The sequence below is a fragment of the Nannospalax galili genome, unplaced genomic scaffold (assembly GCF_000622305.1).
Source record: "Nannospalax galili isolate Female #2095 unplaced genomic scaffold, S.galili_v1.0 scaffold49, whole genome shotgun sequence".
In the NCBI taxonomy this organism is placed as follows: domain Eukaryota; kingdom Metazoa; phylum Chordata; class Mammalia; order Rodentia; family Spalacidae; genus Nannospalax; species Nannospalax galili.
This window is the reverse complement of record NW_008359444.1, coordinates 2,028,492-2,047,615: the sequence shown is the minus strand read 5'-3', so window position 1 is coordinate 2,047,615 and position 19,124 is coordinate 2,028,492. Positions and strand designations below refer to the sequence as shown.

Here is a 19,124-nt window from a genome sequence, read left to right as displayed (position 1 = left end):
ACACAAAAAGAATTTTCTGGACTAAGGATTGGAAAACATGAATAAGCCCCACATGTTTTCTATCCTTTGTGGACTAGTTAACTTTGAATATTTAGATATGTATATTTCACTTGGAATTCCCACAGAGGTCAGGAAATTAGTAAGGGGCCATGGGGGTGGGGTTTTCCAGGTAGGAGAGATAGCATACAGTGATATAAAGGGGGAAATGAGGATAATGGAACACGAGGTATTAAATGGGGTAGGAGGTAAAAGGAAGGATAAATAATACTAAAGGCCCTTTGTAAAAACATTATATATATATATATAAATGGAGCTAGCCTATAATGAATGGGAGTGACAATGCCCCAACTAAGCCCAGCACTGGGAATGGGTTACCTCTTTTGGAGTTATTGGCTACTGAGACCTTATAGACTTCCAAATATTACAGGCTATTGCCAGTGCTCTTGGTCACCCCCAGAACTTGATGGTAAGACCCTATTGCTGAAGATATTACATACTTGAGTCATAGAATATAGAGAAATCAAGCTGGTTCTGACTTGGAAGCTTCATTCTTACTCTCTAGCTTTCAAGTGCTGGAAGGTGCTATGCACTCTACCAGAGAAAATGAATCATTCTTATCCACCTGTGAATCCTGAGAAATACTGGCCTGTCAAGACATGCCCATTGGTGCAATAGCGGCATGAATGTCATGGGAGTAACCAACCACTTTCTGATTGGATTTAAGGCCCACTCTGTAAGATGAAAGCTATATCTGGCACTATCATCAAGGTCAAAAATTTGTGGCTATACAGGGCCTAGGGAAGAAGCTATTATTATTCTGCTAAGTGGATATAGTATTAAGCCAACTCCTAATGACTTGGCATTATATTTGTAGATTAGTGCAACTCTTATCAGAGAAGTTTCTTTTGACAGAAGATGGTTATTAACACAGAGACCCACAACTGATCAAGGTGCAGAGAATAACAGACTAAAGAATTTTCAACCCTACATGGGACACCTATATCACACCCTAAGGCTCAGATATCATTGCAGAAGAGGGGAAGGAAAGATTGTAAGGACCAGAGGTGGTGGACAAATACAAGGAAACAGGTTTCCAAAAACAGCAGGGCAGGTATACATGTAAACTCACAACTCATTGATTGTGACAGCATGCAATAACTGCACAAGTTCAAGCCAGACAAAATCCTAGCCAGGTGAGGGGCAGTGGGCATGATGCTCCACCCCTACCAGAGAATATATTTGCAAATGATAGCTGCTAGGAGAGGGGTAGTCAGTTTTTTTAAGAGTATGGCCCCTGGTATGTCAGCCACATTCCAGTGTGTGGCCACACACTCAAGAGTATATGCACAGCACAAATTGAACTCAATATGCTTAAGAATAAAAGAGGACAGAAAGTTGGATGAATAGAAAAGTGGATGGTAGACCTGTATGGAGCTGCATAACGGGGGTGAATATGGTCAAAATACATTGTATGGAATTCTCAAAAAACTAATAAAAAGTGGGAAAGAAGAAATCTTTTAAAATCTCAGAAATTCTAGACTCTAATAATTTGATGAGAGAGAGAACAGAACCATTATGAAAGGTGAATGAGAAGGAAAGATAGACAAGGGAATGAATGAGCAACTTCAGAGAGTGAAGGCGTTTGTTTTGGGAACATAATATGTAGAGGGGATGTCTCTGCAAGAATCAGAAATAGTTGGCTCCTTACAAGCTGGCATAGTTATAGGGTAGAAGAGTAACATGGGGGAGGTGGTTGAAAATCTTCCCTTTTTTGGCCCCAATCTGTTGTTGCTAGAAGTAACTGGTAAGTAGTCAGACTATGTGGGTGATTGATAAACATCTTTCCTTGATGGCCATTTCTTGGGGTCCATGGAGCAGGGCAGCCAAGAAACTAGAGAAACAAGTTAATTTTCAAAAACTAAATTACTATAGTTACTAGAAGTGCCACAGGTCAACCAAAATGGAGTTTTACAAAATAGTGTGGTCCTGGCTAATACCAAACAGTAAGAAAATTTAGGGCATCACATAAAAGTAAACAAGGTATTGACTGGGATATATGAAGTATCCTAAAATCAGATTCTCTTCTCTGTTCATAATTAGGGAAATGCAAAATGGAACATAGCTACACATTGTTTTGTGCTACTAGATGGGTAGATAGGTGACAGTAAATGCAAAAATAGCAAGTGTTGGTGACTCAGTGCGACTTCTTGAACTCTCTGATAAGCTGCAGTTATGTTAGAACATCTGGGACTTGTATGCCAAGTTGCCAGGGACAATCTGGCCCATAGATGTTCTTTTACAACACTCTAGGAATCACAAACAATTCCAGAAAACTCCATAGTAGCAAATATTTGGGATGAGTCTGGCAGGATAGAGGATAAAATATAAAGTCCTGAACTCAGTGACCCACAGTTACATCTCACATTGTGGATGCATCTTATAAAGATAATAATGGCTGAAAATCAGGCCATTATTGAATTTGGTATATTCTAACCAAAAATTAAAAAGAAATAAATGAACAATACAAAATTATCAGACAATCACAGGGAATATTAGAAGCAACAGTCAGGGCAATTCTCAGTTCTAGATGGGACACAGCTGGAATGTGGATGCTGGGTTATGAGTGGGTGCTTGGTGCTAATTAAGTTGTCATGCTTTACCATTTACATGTTAAGTCCTGTACCATCCTCTAGACATCAAACACATTATTAAAGACAGGCAGTACTTGCTGCAGGGTTTTCTTTGGTGTTAGCTCTGGCACCCTCTAGCTGGTTCATTGTTGCTTTGCTGAACCTCCTGCCCTAGGTAGCCGTGCATGGCTGATCTGATGAATTCCTAGGGTCTCAGAGCACTGAAGCCCACACAGAACTCAGGAGGTTGTTTTCTCCGACCCTCAGGTCTATCTCTTTGCACTGTTTGTAGGAAAACATTGTTGTTTGCTCCCAGAATGTCAAACAGTGGTTCAGACTTGGAGAGCCAGCTGGCAGATGAGAGAACACAGCATCAATTCTCATTCCTTTGATGTGGAAACCTCTCTCCCCAAGCTGACTTGCCCTTTGGACACTGTGATGGTGTATGTTCTGTGCTTTTATTTAACTTGGAAAAGATTTTTTGGCTTCTGTCAAGGTCATTAATTTTAACAGAAAATACTATTGAATGTTAGATATTTGTCCATCAAATTTTTCATTTGGGACCTTTCAAAACTTTAATTAAAAAATTTCATATGTGAATATCATATTTACATCATTTCTACCCCTCTGTCTTGCTCCTCAAATTCATCCTGTGTCCTCTGATAACTCTCTTCCAACAGCCATAGATTGCCTGTAGCTCTTCATCTAAGGATGGAACACTGTGAAATTTCCCCTATCCACACTAGCTTTTTAATTATAAATAAGAGTTTAACAAAAGGCTGACATTTTACCATACAAAACAACAGAAAATTTATAGGAAAGCGTTCTTGAATAAACTCCCATCTTACTAGCTAGCTTTTGAGTCATCAAAATGTCATATTCTTTTATCTTTTTTAAACCATTGTGACCTAAGGATTTATGGCTGCTGAGTACCATTTTAGAGATCTCATAATTTCTTCTTTGAGTATAATGGAAGAGAAAGAGCACTATGCCTGACGTGTGATTTGCCCCAAGTAAAACTCAGCTCTGTGGAGGCCCAGGAGTCAGGGCGGTGGATATTCCTTTGTGCTCCCACATGGGGATCAGCCCCTCTCCATAAAAGATGTTCTGGACATAGAAGAGTTCACATTCCTGAGAGCATTAATCAGGACAGACCAGATATGACATAGAATGCATACAGAGATAAGTAAAGCACAAATAATAACTGAATAGGAACACTGTAAATATTAATGCCATTGCTAAAATTAATTTATAAAATAGAACAAAATGTGTTTAACCACATTTAAAGCTAATGTTCTGAAATTCTTGAGAGTTTGGTACATTGTGCAGAAAGTAGGGAAGAAAACTCAGCTAAGCTTGTTCAGATAGGAAACTGTTTATTAATTATTCAAGTTAATTAAGAATATAAAGTATGTTGCATGTGGTGATACACATCTTTAATCCCAGCACTCAGAGGCAGAGATAGGTGAATCTCTGTGAGTTTAAGTCTATCCTGCTCTACACAGCGAGTTCCAGGTCAGCTGTGGCTAGAAGATAACCCTATTTCCCCCCCCAAAAAAAGAACAAAATATATATATATATATAAAGCCCCCAAATACTTTCAGATTGAAGAATAATAGCTTGTAAAACAGCAGCAACGCTTTGGAATGCCACTGTATCAAGGAAGAAAATGAACAAACAAAATATTATAAAGCAAGAAAAAGCTAGGGAAAGAAAACACACACACATATCATAAAGTCTGATTGGTCAGTGATTATAATAAATGCCATAGCTCTCCTATGGGAAAAAACTTTCCATTTATTCAAAGCTATAAGATAATCACAAATATTATGCATTTTCTTTAATTTATGGCTCCTAATTTTCTCTAATTTGTGGGTCCTTTTATATAGAAGCATAAGATCATATGTCTGGATGACATGAATGTAGAAACAAAACTGTTATGGGGAACAAAGAAGACTAATGGGAGAGGGTAAAAAGGGAAGACTAAGGGGATGTGAAGGGGAATATGCTCAAGATACATTACAGGCTTGCATGAACATGCCCTTCAGTACTCCAGTATAATGCAATAAAATACTTAAGATGCCTATATGTACTTATTGAGACAAAATGACATAGCAATAGTTCAAATTCTGGAATGAACAAAGGCAGGTCAGGAAACTACAATAAACAGAAAACATGTGTGGCAGTGATAACTGAGGGGGCAGAGCAGTCTTCATACCACTTAGTCACTTTCCAGCCCCTCTGGCAGATAGCAGAGACCACCTTCTACCCAATACACTTTTTAAAATACAAGATCTCCAGGTTTTCAGTTAGGTTCTTAAGGATCTGTCATTCTTCTGATAAAAAGAGCAGGAAAGAGAAGCTCTTCAGGAACAGCAGAGAAAAAAACATGATGGGTGTCTTCTCAAAGAACAATGATAACACAAGCAAAACTGTCAACATAGAGCAGACCTCAGAACAAACTTAAAGATTTTTGAGATCATGAGCAATGCCAGGAGAAAAGAATAAAGGAACAGAAAAGATGTTCCAATAAATTATGGCTGAAAACGCCAAATTTAATGAAAAATGTTCATGTACACAAGCAATAAATAGGATAAGCTGAAGGAGGGCCACATCCAGACACATCAGAGCCAATGACCAGAAGACGGTGACAAAGAGGAATCCAGGAAGCAACAGAGCAAAGCAAGGTGCCACAACACACCTGTTCCCTCCACAGAGTAGGTTACGTAGAAGCAGAAGGCAGGAGGACACATTAAAAGCATTGAGAAGAAAGAACTAACAGCCAAGACCTCTACATCTAGAAAAAAACACACCACTGTTCTTCAGAAAAGAAAGTCTCAAACATCATGAGTCCTGTCTTATAAGAAACGCTAAGACGCCTTTCAGAATCAAGCAAAAGAACGCTGAATAGTGTTTGAATGGGTTTGACACACATATCAAAAGGTGAGAGCATATTTAAGTAAGTACAAGAATAAATTTATAAATGATGAAGAGTACTGGGTGCTAAAATTGTGGAAGCTACCTCTGTGGGTCAGGTGTGGGATTCCTGCTTTGTACTTCATCTATTTCCTATAGTTTGGATCTTAGGGAGACATTTCACTTTCCCAAATAAAAGTTTCTTGTTTGTTTGTTCATTTTGGCTTTGGTTTTTGTTTTGTTTGAGATAAAAATCTCTCTATGTAGCCTAGGCTGGCCTTGAATTCTTGGCAATCTTGCCTCAGCATCCCAAGTACAAAAGTAACTTTTTAACCCAGGGCATGATAGCACATACCTGTAATTTGAGTACTTGGGGGCAGGAGGATCTCAAGCTTAAGGCTGGTCTGCTCTAAAGAAGAAATTCCTCTCAACCCCCCTAAAGCATGCTTTTTAATATTTACAAACAGTACCATGAGTCCAGCAAAGCCTCTACTGTTTTACAAGTAAGTTCTAAAGCACCTCAAAGCATAGAGAAAGATAAAGGGTGTTTCCATGACTTCTAGAGTTAATACAACTCACTCAAAAACATGACAGAACACAATGACACAGCCTATCCTTATTTATGGTATGGATACAAGATCAGCAACAATACTATTAACAAGTTGAGCCTTTACCAACTAAGAGTAGCACTCTGTGAAGTCAACATAAAAGTGCATTTACATGGGAGAATGCTTCCATTTAGCATAAGTAATCAAATCTAAGAATAAAAGTTACAGGACTGTCTCAATAGAAAATGTTATCATCTTATCTTTCTACAAGTACTGTTAGTTAACCTGGTAAAGAAGAAATATGCCCAGTATCATTTGCACACTCAGCACTACAGATGTGATGAAAGGATGCCAAGAAACACTGACTTCTGCAGCACGAAGCATTAAGAGGTCCAGTTCATTGAGTAACACACAAAACAAACAAAAACCTTTGCTTCTAAAACTAAGTACATAGAAATGCCATTTTATTTATTACTTGATCTTGGCTGGGAGTCCAATAGCATTACAAACAGAAATCTCTGTGTTGTGGAACCTGGTTGCAGACCACACCTGTATCTGGTGGCACCCTCCCAGAATGTTTGTGCTCAGGTGAACTATGCAGGTATGGGCATTTTCAGCCAGCTCTACCTTCCAAAGGCAGTTTCCCATCCGCAGACCACCAGATCCCAAGACTGACTCAGCTTGAACAGAACACACTGTGCCCCTCCAGCACCAGCAGGAGGGAGCAGTTTAGACCAGGTGAACAGGGGCCAGTAATGAAGACAGCCTGGTCTCTGTCTGCCCTTGGGACAGAATCCTACCACCCCACAAAGCATAGTAGATTCACAGGGAGAAGACACAGTGGCCCACTCAGTAGCAAGTCATTCACATCATTAGTTCTAACCTCAGGCAGAATTTGTCCAGAAGCCCCTGATAAATATGGAGCCTCTAACGGTTGGAGAGATGGCTCAGTAGTTAAAAGCACTGACTGCTCTTGCCGAGGACCCAGGTTCAATTCCCAATGCCCACATGGCAGCTAACAACCGTTTATAACTCTAGTTCCAGGGGAATTCTCTCTCTCTGACCTCTGCAGACATTTTACAACACAGGTGCACTTACATATATGCACACAATATACTCATACACATAAAAATAATTAATAGGTTTTTTTAAGAAGATGGAGTCTCTCACTGGTAGCCCAGGGAAGTTAGTGAGCAGACAGAAGCACCACAGCTATGGTTTGAAAGGCAGAACAGTCTACACTACTAATAAATTATTCAAAAGAAATTTAGTTTAGAATGCAGGGTACGGTGTATAACCTCATTTTATATAAATGAATCAAAAGGCTTAAAATAACTCAAAATCACCTAAGTGATGCAGATACACTGTAACTTTTATTTTCTTCATTTTCATCATGTTTTCTAATATATACAAAGGTACACAACTTACATAAAACTATAAAATTACAATATATAAAGTAAGATCTCTGTATTACCAGTTGGAAAATAAAATGAAAATACACCAACAATGCTCCACAGAATATCTAGAAGCCATAGCAGAAAAGTGGATGTGGGACAACCAATACACTTACATGTATTTACATTTTATGATGCAGAGAAATGTGAAGCTGCACTGAATTCCTGGATGAACAAAGACAAGATACTTTACAAACACAAATTCTTCTAAAATTCACTTACTGATGAAACAAATTCAACAAAACTTTAATATTTTTCAGAATTTGACAAAATATTCTGAAGAACTATTTCCACAGAATTAACTTTTCTACAAAATAAATGGATTTTTGGAGGGACTGGCAGTGCAGCTTAGTGGTACGTCACTTGCCTAACATGTGTAAGGGCCCTGGCTTGATCTTATTCACTGCATGAAAATGCTATCACGTTTTCTCAAAATTGGTCAACTCTCTTTCTTTGCTTCTGTTTTTTCCTCCATGGAATTTTTTAAGTTGATTTGACAAAGTGGAATAGGATTCAGAAGTTAAATTCCTCTGTTCCTGCCCTCAGTTTCCATGTGGTGGCCCAGGGGTGCTGGGACATTAGATCAGAAATTAAGTGTTTGCACTTCTAGGGCTGGTATCTACTTAGAATGGACAGCACCTGGTGGGTACTGCCTTGTATAAACCTTCCCCAAAACAAACACATGCAAATATGATCTGAATGCCACCCCCCATTATGCCAACAAGTGTTGAGAGGGAGTAGTCTCCTACCTCCAAGACTGACCTATGAGTTGATGAGGTGTCCCTGCATGTGTTTACCAGCACTGTGACAGATGCCAGCAACCAAAGTATTGACAGAATCCAGCCCTGTCTTTATCAGATCAGTAGATGCAACTTCTAAGAGGAAATAGCTGAAGGGTTCAGCCTTTGAAATGATGGCCAACCACAGCTAATAATAAGCCAATACCTCAGGTCAAGGGAGAAGAGTGTGGCATTGGCTGATGAGTCACCCTCCTTCTCAATAACACATTATAAAAACTTTGTTATTCCTCAGAAAATTCTTACACGATCAGAGTGGGACCCCAAAAGCACCATGGCTGCTCTTGGCATCACCATTGCCTTGTTGGTGTGGGTGGCCACCCTCCTGCTTATATCCATTTGGAAGCAGATCTATAGTAGCTGGAATCTGCCCCCTGGACCTTTTGCACTTCCTATCCTTGGGAATGTTTTACAGCTGGATTTGAAGGATATACCCAAGTCCTTCACCAAGGTAAGAGAAATATTCCTCTCTTGGGAAAACAAGTGAGAGTTTAGAAGTAATATTTGTATATACACCTCTTCCCATGGAGCACTCTCAGTGGGCATTGCCATGCAGGCCTGGAGGCCCCATACAGTTAGAGTGATTATAGGATACTGGTGTTGTTGGTATCATCATGTGTCAGCTTCGATGCAACAACAGGTGCACCCTGGCTGATGTCAAACTGTAGATCAAAGGACAGACTGAACAGGAAAGTATTAAGACAACTGTTATTCACCAGAGTAACAACATCTGTAGTTTCAAAGTGCTTTGAACATTGCATGGGCTAACCAATGCTAAAATGCTACCAGGAATGCAGTTGATACTCAGTGTCTATGTTAGGAGGTATCTTTGAATATGGCAGACTGGCTACAAGCTTCAGAAGCACTGGCTTAAAGTCACCTGGCAGCACCCTGGGGTCTAGAGTCTTAACTTTGGAAGCAAACAACAGGGTGACAGGTTGATATTGATAGCAACAGAGAACTGTGTCTAGGTGGAGGTAGGGGACCCTGAAAACCCAGGAATTTCTGGTGGGGAGAATCCCTCCACATCAGACTAGATAAAGACTGCCTTTCCCAAGTCCCTCTAACTCTCTATGAATAACAAGAACAATAATCAGAGGTATGGACAGTCTACAGCAGACTGCCTTCTGTCCACCTACTGGTCCACTTTGTACATTGGTCCCTACAGTTGGCACAGCGTTTTGGGCCAGTGTTCACACTGCACCTAGGATCAAGGCGCATCGTGGTCTTACATGGCTACAAGGCTGTCAAGGAGGTGCTGCTGAACCATAAGAATGAGTTCTCTGGCAGAGGAGAGATTCCTGTGTTTCATGAGTACAAAGACAAAGGTGAGTTGGCTTCCTGGGCAATGGGTGGGGGACAACTAACAGAAAGGGTGACATGCATATTATTTGGTCCCCAAAATCTTACACAAACAATAGTGAAGCAACAGGATAAAGACTGAAAGGCAAAAACCCAGGTAGGTCATTGCTTGTGCCTGCATGAAAGCTGCTATGAGTCTCATACTGAGTAGATACTGTGTACACCATGAGAGGGCTTTCAGACTCCTAACCTCACCATAGCATTGACTAGCTTACAGAGAATGGCAGAGGGGCTCCTGAGCCTGAGAAACCTTCCTCTGAAGATCCATCCTCTGGTCCTCAGTCTTCTGTACTTCTGGGGATTCTTTCCACATAGCCTCAACTGTCTCTGAGGTGCAGGTGGCTCCACACACTCGAGTCCCCTCACTTAGCATAAGGCATCAAAACTTGCCTGAAATTCTACTTCCTGGGATGGACTAGGCTTCAGGTCCTTGCTTTGATCCACTGTAGATAGTGGTCTCCAGACAGAGATGTGCTGCCCTAAATCTAACTCACCTGCTACTTTCTGCAGAAGGGAATTCCAGGATGGGAGCTGACTCTTCATGTCTTTTCCCAGCCCTTGACTGCAGCTCTACCTTCCATGGGTTGTGAGCACAAGGAGCAAGGATTCGCAGTTCACTGGTGCCACCTGCCTGTCTAGCCTCCACCTTGCCTGTACATCTTCTCTACTCCCTGTCAGTTCAGTGATCCCAAAGCAGATCAGATATAACATGTTCCATGAGTTCTGCCTGACTCAGGTCCTGTGACAATTCTCTAGAAAGTTTTTCCTGTTTTGTGGGATTTTAAATCCAAGCACACTGACCCTTGTGTCTGACTCTCAGTGTCTAGCTTAGTTTATCAGTCTGTGCTTCCAAGGTTATTTCATCACATGGGTAATAGTATTTGATTTTCCTTACTCAGTACTTAGGTTTATAGAACCATCACAGTAAAAACAAGAATAACCATTTCAGTCCTTGTCCTCATCACAGGAGTTACTGAAGAGGCACTATGCCAGGGGGCAGGGTCTTGCTGGGAGGAACACAGTCCTGGTGTAGAACCCTTACCTATCCCTTAACCCCAGGCTATGCACTGTGCAAGGAAGTTAGGATTTGCTTCTCCATAGGCTGGAGCTCAAGAGGCCTTTCCTACCTCATTGCCTACAGAGTTTTATTTTTATAAATCCCACATAGCCCAGAGAGACACTGAAAACCAGCTGGATCTTGGGTGAAGAACAAGGTTGATCCTCCAGTGATCCTTAAATAAGTGTTTGTTATAACAGTATAAGATTAAATACAGGTGTATGACAATGTGCCAAGAAACCACATGCATCATTTGAGTAAATGTTGAGAAAATATGGTCCCCACCTGGACACTCAATCTGGTGAAAGACCCCTTTACCACAATGGTAAGCAGTCAGTTCTTCCCCTTCCTCAGCTATTAGGCTCTTCCTCTGACCTTCAAGATAAAACTGGTATCATCAGTCTCACACATACCTCCTAGTTCATGTCACATAATTCCTGGCACCTCTCAGGCTAATCATCCCTCTTTCTAGAAAATTTCTCAGACCACAGTGAGTACATGTCCCCTGGACACTTTAACACTTCTGCATTGCCTTCTACTGGGCATCCCACATGTGATTAGACAGTTTCTATGAGAAAAATTATGAAATGAAAGCAATTACTTCAACTCACGTGAATATTAATTTTTGTCCCAGAATGCTCAGAGGCTAGCAGGTACCTTTACACAGTAGATATCCAAACACTATGTATTGAAGAAACAATAACAGATAAAGAGAAGGAGGAAGAGAGGCAGAGATTGGAGGACAAGGTTTCAGGAGCGTAGAGAGCACAAGGCCAGCAGGGCTTTGCTCAGGAAGAGCTGAGTGGGACTACGGCTGTCTTGGATACACTGAATTGGCTCCAAGGGGATCCAACAGCTTCAGGAGATAACTGAACGTCACCAATCAAGATGATTTAGATTTACGTTCAAAGAATGAAAAATGCTCATAGAACTAGTTGAGACAGGGATAGAAATAAAGGGGAAATACTTTCAGATTGTTGATTACCAATGTCTTCACAGGGGTCCAGGAGGCCACCTGCTGGGAGGAGAAACAGGACAGCTTCTTTGAAGGGACAGTACTCAACAAGTGTGTTTACAAGGGAGAGTATTCAGTCTTTTCATCTCAGTGCCCCAAAACTGGGAAGTCCTGTGACCTTCGGCTCTTAGGCAAGGATACTGCTGTGAAGCCAGAAACCTGAGTTGAGATGTTTGTGAAGTAAGGATTAAAATCCATGGGAGCAGAAATGGTGCTTAAGGATTGTATCAATAACCAGGAAAGGGATGAGTTCTCTCTTGGAGAATGCCATCTATGGTTTATTTAGCATGGTAAAGGTTCAGGGCAAAGTATGAAACCAACGAAAATAAACTGGTGTTATAAAGGAGCAACCATGAAACATGTCTCCTCTCTCCTCTTGTGCTTCTACTGTACCTATACATACCACCCAGTACCCAAGGCCATCTCCTTTCCCCGCTACTTCTTTTAAGAATTGGGCATTTGGAGTAACCTCTGTTGGCTTTTCTTAGGGATTGTTTTCAATAATGGACCCACCTGGAAGGATGTCCGGCGGTTTTCCCTGAGCATCCTCCGTGACTATGGGATGGGGAAACAGCGTAATGAGGAGCGTATCCAGAGGGAGGCACACTTCCTGGTGGAGGAGCTCAGGAAGACTCAGGGTATGTATCTCAGCAAACAGCCAGAAGGGAGGCCTAGCTAGGTTCCTAAAGACACTGAACAATCAGGAGGCAGTTGGCTAAAGGGACCCTGGAGAAGGAAAGAGTCAAGTTGGTCCCTAGGCACTGCCTTCTCAACTTGAGTTTACAGCTCTGCTTCCCAAGGGAGCAAGAGTGGCTGCCAGGTATGGCTACTGTACCCTAGGTAGCAGTAAAGAGACTTGGAGGCTTAAGCATTTACTGTGTCCCCAGTGAGGATTTACAAGAGACTAAATTTGCTAGGAAGATCATGATGAGTGTGTGCACTCAGGCTTCATCTGTTTTCCAGGCCAGCCCTTTGATCCCACCTTTCTCATTGGCTGTGCACCATGCAATGTGATAGCGGACATCCTCTTCCACAGGCGTTTTGACTACAATGACAAGAAGTGTCTGAGGCTCATGCATTTATTCAATGAAAACTTCTACCTGCTAAGTACTCCCTGGGTCCAGGTGACTGTACTCCTCCTTTTTCATGAACTTTCAGTAGTATTGTTTACATCACAAGAAGAAAAATTCAGATTGTGTGGGAGAGACAGGCTAGAAAAGCAGAGAACAGGAATATGTAGGAGAGCATTTGGCTGGACTGGCTCTATCTTTTCCCTAATCTCAGCACACATGCTTACTTATATGTGCACATTCTTACCACCACTACCTGGAGAACAGCACCTCCAGAAGACATTGCTGCCCCAAATATTCTAAATAGTATAATAATGACAACCATAAATTCATTTGGTTCAGAGGTTACTAGCCTGACACATAAAATCATGCCGCATCTAGAAAAAAACTACATAGTGACATACTGTTTGCTCTCCTTAGCTTTATAATAATTTTTCGGATTATCTTCGATACCTACCTGGAAGCCATAGAAAAATAATGAAAAATTTGTCTGAAATAAGACAGTATGCACTTGAAAGAGCAAAGGAACACCTTCAGTCACTGGACTCCAGCTGCCCCCGGGATGTGACTGACTGCTTGCTTGTGGAAATGGAGAAGGTACTGGACATGGGCATCCAAGATGGGCTTGCTGGGGTGTGGCAGAGTGTATATAATTTTTATATTACGACCCACTCACTGGTGTCCTGACTGCTCACCATGGTTGTATTTTGATGCTCTTGATTTTCATAAATACACTTGGCTTCAGCATAACCACGCTCTTCCCTGGTCATTCTTGAATAGGGAGGGTGGGTTGGTAGTGGGCCCTCTGTTCAGCTCCCTCCAGGCCAAGATGGACTGTAACACTTGGGGGGAATGCAGTCTTTTGTCTAAGAACCCTTCAGCATCCCTTTTGGCATGTATTGCCCAATTGCCTGTTCAGAGTTCTAGGCCTCCCCAGTTTTACCTACCTTGCCTCCCCTAGGACTTCTGAGGCCTCTTGTGTGCCTGCCTCTCACTTTCTTGTCTTGAAAATATGTAAATCCCACACTGATTTCCTCTAGATAGCTTCCATTTGAGAATCCTGATTATCAGTTCAACCCCCCCATGCCCCTGGGTCCCAAAGCACAATCCTGGGCCTAGAAAGAAGGTAAGGCCAGTCCCTGCACATTGAGGGTCATGATCAGAGGCCAGGTCATCTCACTTTGGTTCCAAAACAACCCCGACACTATTGACAGGACCCTGAGGCCTGTCAATAAGAAATCCTGCCCTTAGCCTATTTCCTGGAACCCTCAGTTTCTTATGTCATGATGTAGAAATGATCAATTCCTGGTTTCACAGGAAGAGTTTGACATGCCTTGGTCCCTCTCCGGCTGAAGGGCAACAGGTGTCACCTTCTAGCACCTGGAAAGATCTCACCCAGTCCTTGTCTATCTCCAACTTCACAGGAAAAACACAGACAAGAACCCATATTCACAATGGAAAATATTTCTGTGACCTTGGCAGACCTGTTTTTTGCAGGGACAGAAACTACCAGCACCACTCTCAGATACGGGCTTCTGATTCTCATGAAATACCCAGAGATTGAAGGTACGTGAGTGAGATGTCAAACTCCAGTGTGGCACAGCTGAACCACTGCAGGGTCACTCTGCACAGTTCAGGCATTAGCTGTTGGTCTATGGCTGCCTGTGCACCTCCTCGGTGCCCCAGCATCACTGAATGAACTTCTTTAAGATGTTCAGGAACCTGGTATCCTGAATACTGACTGGTCTTTTACCACACCCCCAACTGTGGCCCCTATGGCCTAGCACTGAAGTGCAGTGGGACAACGAGTCTGTACTCTGCTCTGTAAATAATCTGTTTATGACAGTGAAAATAATGCTCCAGTTTCCCCTGAGGAAGATTTTTTGGATTTCTAGGCTGAAACAGGGATTCATCCTGGAGCATCTTACCCTGAGGGGCTCTGAAGTGGAAACTGAGAGAAAAGCAATCAAGGCTTCCCCCAAACCATTTCACAACTTAATCTTTAAGGCTTCACAGTAGGACCTAGGCAGAAGGAACTGTGTCTGAACAGGTGTTCGAGGCCTGAGCTTCCAATGCAAAGGGTCATGCATGCCCCCTGTCATAGAGGCAGTATGATGGACCCCTACATGCTAGCCAATGGTGACTACGTGTAGTAGAGGAATTAAGGGGGACAACCACGTAGGGTAAAGGTATCAAGGTCTTAGAACCCTGCTATTCTATGGACTGGGCACAAATCTGGGGAGACACTCCCCCAGAGCACATTAACAGAGCCTCCATTTGCTATTGATGGGAACTTTGTTTGAACTAAGTTCTAGGAATGGGCCAGTCCTTCAGTGCTCATCATCTTCTAGCTTTTCAGTTTCTGAGAGTTGTGAATATGAAGTAGTTTCCCAAGAACATGGTTATGTGTCCGTCTGGTCCTAGGTGAGGACTTGAACTCTGGTCTTTCTGTCATCAAAGCCTCTGTTTCCACACATCATAAAGAAACATGAACACTGAAGGAGGCTAAAGTCCAGGAAGGGAAAGAAACAAATCTGCAACAGTTTTATGAGAACTTTTGACCACTCTACTAGGGAAACATTAACTAAAAAATGTTTCAAATTATTATTTTTCTGGGGGGGTGTTGCTGTTGTTGTTGATTTTGACAGGGTCTCCCTAGTTCCAACCCACCTGGAAGTCACTATGTGGACCAGGCTGGGCTGGATCTTGCAGAAATCTATCTGACTCTGCCTCCCAAGGGCTGGGAATAAAGGTGTACACCACCACACCCAGCAGTTTTTGTTTCAAATTATGAATATAAGGAATTTCTAATACAAAAAGGTAAATATGACAGACACCCATTGCCAAATTGAACATGTGTTAACATTTTGTGATATTTGCTTCAGAGCTCCAAAAGGGAAACATGTTACAGAGCCAGCCAAAGCCCACCAGCTCACACATCTCTGCCTTCCTCCCCAGAGATGGCAATGCTTCAGGACCACTGCGTAGCATCCCCACATGTGATCTGTGACTTGGACATTTAACACTGAGTATTAGCACACAACTCATATTATTGTTCTATACGTCTTTAATATTTTACCCAAGTACCATACTATATTCAACGTGCTGAAATTTGTTTTAACTCCACATATCAGAGAATCACATAGAAAATCTCAAATACAGAAAGGCTGGGAAACTTGCCAAAGGCTGCCATTACCTCTGTTATACATTGTTACACATGACTCTGTTATCCTGTCATGCTTTTCCTATTTTTTAGAAGTTATAATAGTAAAACAGCCTGGGATAATAGCACAAAGATTTCCTTCTAAGAAGAAATTTCCAAAACCCTTTTGTTATCTCTACTCTTGGCATGAAGAGAATTAGATAAACCCTTATGAGCTATGATAAAGGACTCTGTGACTAACTCACAGAGTTTAGTTCTCATTGACTTTTTTTTGGAAAATGATTTAATAATTCAAAGCACCTAGTGACAATAAATGCCAATTAGGGTGCTTCATAAACATCCATTGGGTGGGTTTGGTGAATGGATGGAAGAGTAATTGGATAGAAGTGTGGATGGAAGGAAGGTAGGAGGGTTAGAGAGATGGATGAGTGAATGAGTAGGTAGGTAAGAAGGTAGAGGGGTGGGCAGATGAGCCAATGGTTAGGTGGGTAGATGAAAATGATTAGATATATGGGTGGTGTTTGGACATTCATCTTGGAACTAAACCTTTAAATTGATCTCTTTCTTAACTTGGCAGAGAAACTTCATGAAGAAATTGATAGGGTTATTGGGCCAACCCGCATCCCTTCTGTCAAAGACAGGCTGGAGATGCCCTACATGGATGCTGTGGTACATGAGATTCAGAGATTCATCAACCTTTTGCCCTCCAACGTACCGCACGAAGCAACAAAGGACACCATGTTCCGAGGATACGTCATTCCCAAGGTCAGGCATGATCTGGAGAGCGCTCCATGGGCACTCTACTGTCAGCTTATCTAGCCTGCCAGAGCCAGGATGGAGACTCAAGGGCTCGTTTCTCCAGCATATGTGAATGGATGTGAGGGTCAGGCCAGCATCCTCGCCCTGCAGAATATTTCATCAACAGTCCTCCCATTATACCAGTTACCATAGAAATGAAGCAAATCAGAAAATGCCTCCTCTATTAGTTCCTAGGACTTGTAGCATATTCTAACACTGGGATCTCACAACAGTAGTAACCTGACTTGGAGTCCATCCTATGAAAGATATATAGCCTTCCTCTTGATTTAAATATGACCCCTGACTCTTTTCTATCTAGTCCTTAAACAATGTTCCCAATTACAAATATGATAGCCTATGTAATACAAAATTCAAATAATGTTCTTCAGTGGGGGGGGGGGCGCAGGGGCTTACAGATCAGAGCCCATATTTTGTTAACTTGATTGATGGAAACTTCTGTTTCTTCCAGGGCACAATTGTAATTCCAACTCTGGATTCCCTTTTATACGACAAGCAAGAGTTTCCAGATCCAGAGAAGTTTAAACCTCAGCACTTTCTGAATGAAAATGGAAAGTTCAAGTACAGTGACTACTTCAAGCCATTTTCTGCAGGTAAGCAAAGCTCAGGGGTTGTACCCTCCTTGGGGAATTGTCTCCTCTAGTCCTAGCTCTACTTATGTGTGCTCTTCCCCAATCCTTGATGTTAGCTGTCACCTAACCCCTTACGTCTTTGTTGCACATAACCCAAGTATGTTCCTCCCTGTTTAGAGAAGTCAGATAAAGTCCTGGAAATGAGGTATTTGAATAGATTATTTTGCCAAAGAGTGGACATTTTGTCTAATTGTTAAACTGTTTCTATTTTAACAGGACTCAGTTAAAAGCTCTCAAAAGTATACTACCTAATTCTTCATGAATTTAAACAAATTAATAAACAAACGTTACTCTTTACTACCTAAACTCTTCTTAGGAAACATCCAGGTCTTCCTGGATGGTCCCATCTCAGGGCCTAACCTAGGATTCTGGTGAAGGAAGATCCCACAGACAACTGGTAACTTTAACATCTCATGTTTGCATAGGCTTCTAAGTTTACCTGCCCCTCTGTCCTTCCCGAGATCAGAGCAGAGAAGCTTTGGTTCCATTCCCCTAACCTATCACTTGTCTATGTAGTTGAATCTGTAGTAGTGGTATCAAAAGTCAATATCACTGACACTCTCTTGACACTGACCACTTGTATTCAGGGACCAGTAAACAGGGAGAATGAATCCTACTTTCCTGCAGCCTCCTCCACCCACCTCAATGTTCAAAATGTTGTTTGTGTGATGATTCCTCAGTATCTCATCAGCACTGTTGTTAATTCTAGGAAAACGTGTATGTGTTGGAGAAGGCCTGGCTCGCATGGAATTATTTCTGCTCTTGTCTGCTATTCTGCAGCATTTTAATCTGAAGTCTCTGACTGACCCAAAGGATATTGACCTCAGCCCTGTCACAATTGGCTTTGGCAGTATACCACCACCATACAAGCTTTGTGTCATTCCCCGCTTGTGAGACCTGAAAACTCTGTGTCTCAAAAATCAGCACAGCTGCTCATTAATATCCCTTAAAATGTGACTCTGTATTTGGAAAAAACAAATTCTAGGGTCCCTCTCATAGAATGGACTAGACAAATTGTAAAATCTTAGCGAATTAAGTGTTAAAATTTATGGAGTCAATACACTCATACACATAAAAATTTTTTTAAAAGTTATGGAAGAACCCTGTCCTCCTTAGTTCGTATACACCACCAGCAAACCTTTGCTGTTCACGCTACTGTGTCCAGCTTCTCCTGTGTGCACCAGCTTCCAAGCTAGGCACCCCATGTAAAAGTTCTCTACTAAATGAGTGCCATTTAAAAACCAATAGTGCAACATCTTCCAATCTGTCTTTGATCCTCTCTTAATGATTTCATTGGATCTGCCTAGATGATCCCAGGTTATCCACCCATCTGAAGACCCAGAATTTAACAATTTATTCAGAGTTCCTCTTACCACACAGTATAACATATTCATAGGTTCTTGGGATTAGAATGTGTGCACCTTTGGGGGACTTTTCTCTGTTGACCAGTTTTCCAGCTCATCTATCTTGGAGCACTACTGAAACCCAAAGTTAACAGACAGGCACCTCAACAGTGGTTCCATTGAAGGTATTTTATGATCACAGTTCTACAAATAGCAAAACAGCTTCCAGCAAAAAATGTATCATTTTTAAAAATTTGCACTGGGGAAGGGAGTTTTCACCTGGAAAGATTACCACTAGGAAAATTCTCAAGTGGTAGGGTC

At 41.7% G+C, this 19,124-nt stretch overlaps 2 protein-coding genes across 3 annotated transcripts in view; one reads left to right on the top strand and one right to left on the bottom strand.

Moving 5' to 3' along the window:
• The window catches only part of Syce1 (synaptonemal complex central element protein 1), a 100,995-nt gene that overhangs the window by 7,632 nt on the left and 74,239 nt on the right, over positions 1-19,124 (bottom strand). The window lies entirely within an intron of this gene.
• LOC103725848 (cytochrome P450 2E1) lies at positions 8,574-18,553 on the top strand. Its single transcript, XM_029558688.1, has 9 exons — positions 8,574-8,796; positions 9,514-9,673; positions 12,268-12,417; positions 12,743-12,903; positions 13,270-13,446; positions 14,274-14,415; positions 16,590-16,777; positions 17,280-17,421; positions 18,170-18,553. Exons 1-9 carry the CDS (start codon positions 8,620-8,622, stop codon positions 18,352-18,354), a joined length of 1,482 nt encoding a protein of 493 aa, XP_029414548.1. The 5' UTR covers positions 8,574-8,619; the 3' UTR covers positions 18,355-18,553.

Excerpts from the sequence above, each read along its gene's own strand:
- LOC103725848 (XM_029558688.1), top strand. The coding sequence starts at position 8,620 with ATGGCTGCTCTTGGCATCACCATTGCCTTGTTGGTGTGGGTGGCCACC. Across the intron at positions 13,447-14,273 it reads TGCTTGTGGAAATGGAGAAG|GAAAAACACAGACAAGAACC; the intron begins GTACTGGACATG and ends CCAACTTCACAG. Across the intron at positions 14,416-16,589 it reads GAAATACCCAGAGATTGAAG|AGAAACTTCATGAAGAAATT; the intron begins GTACGTGAGTGA and ends TTAACTTGGCAG.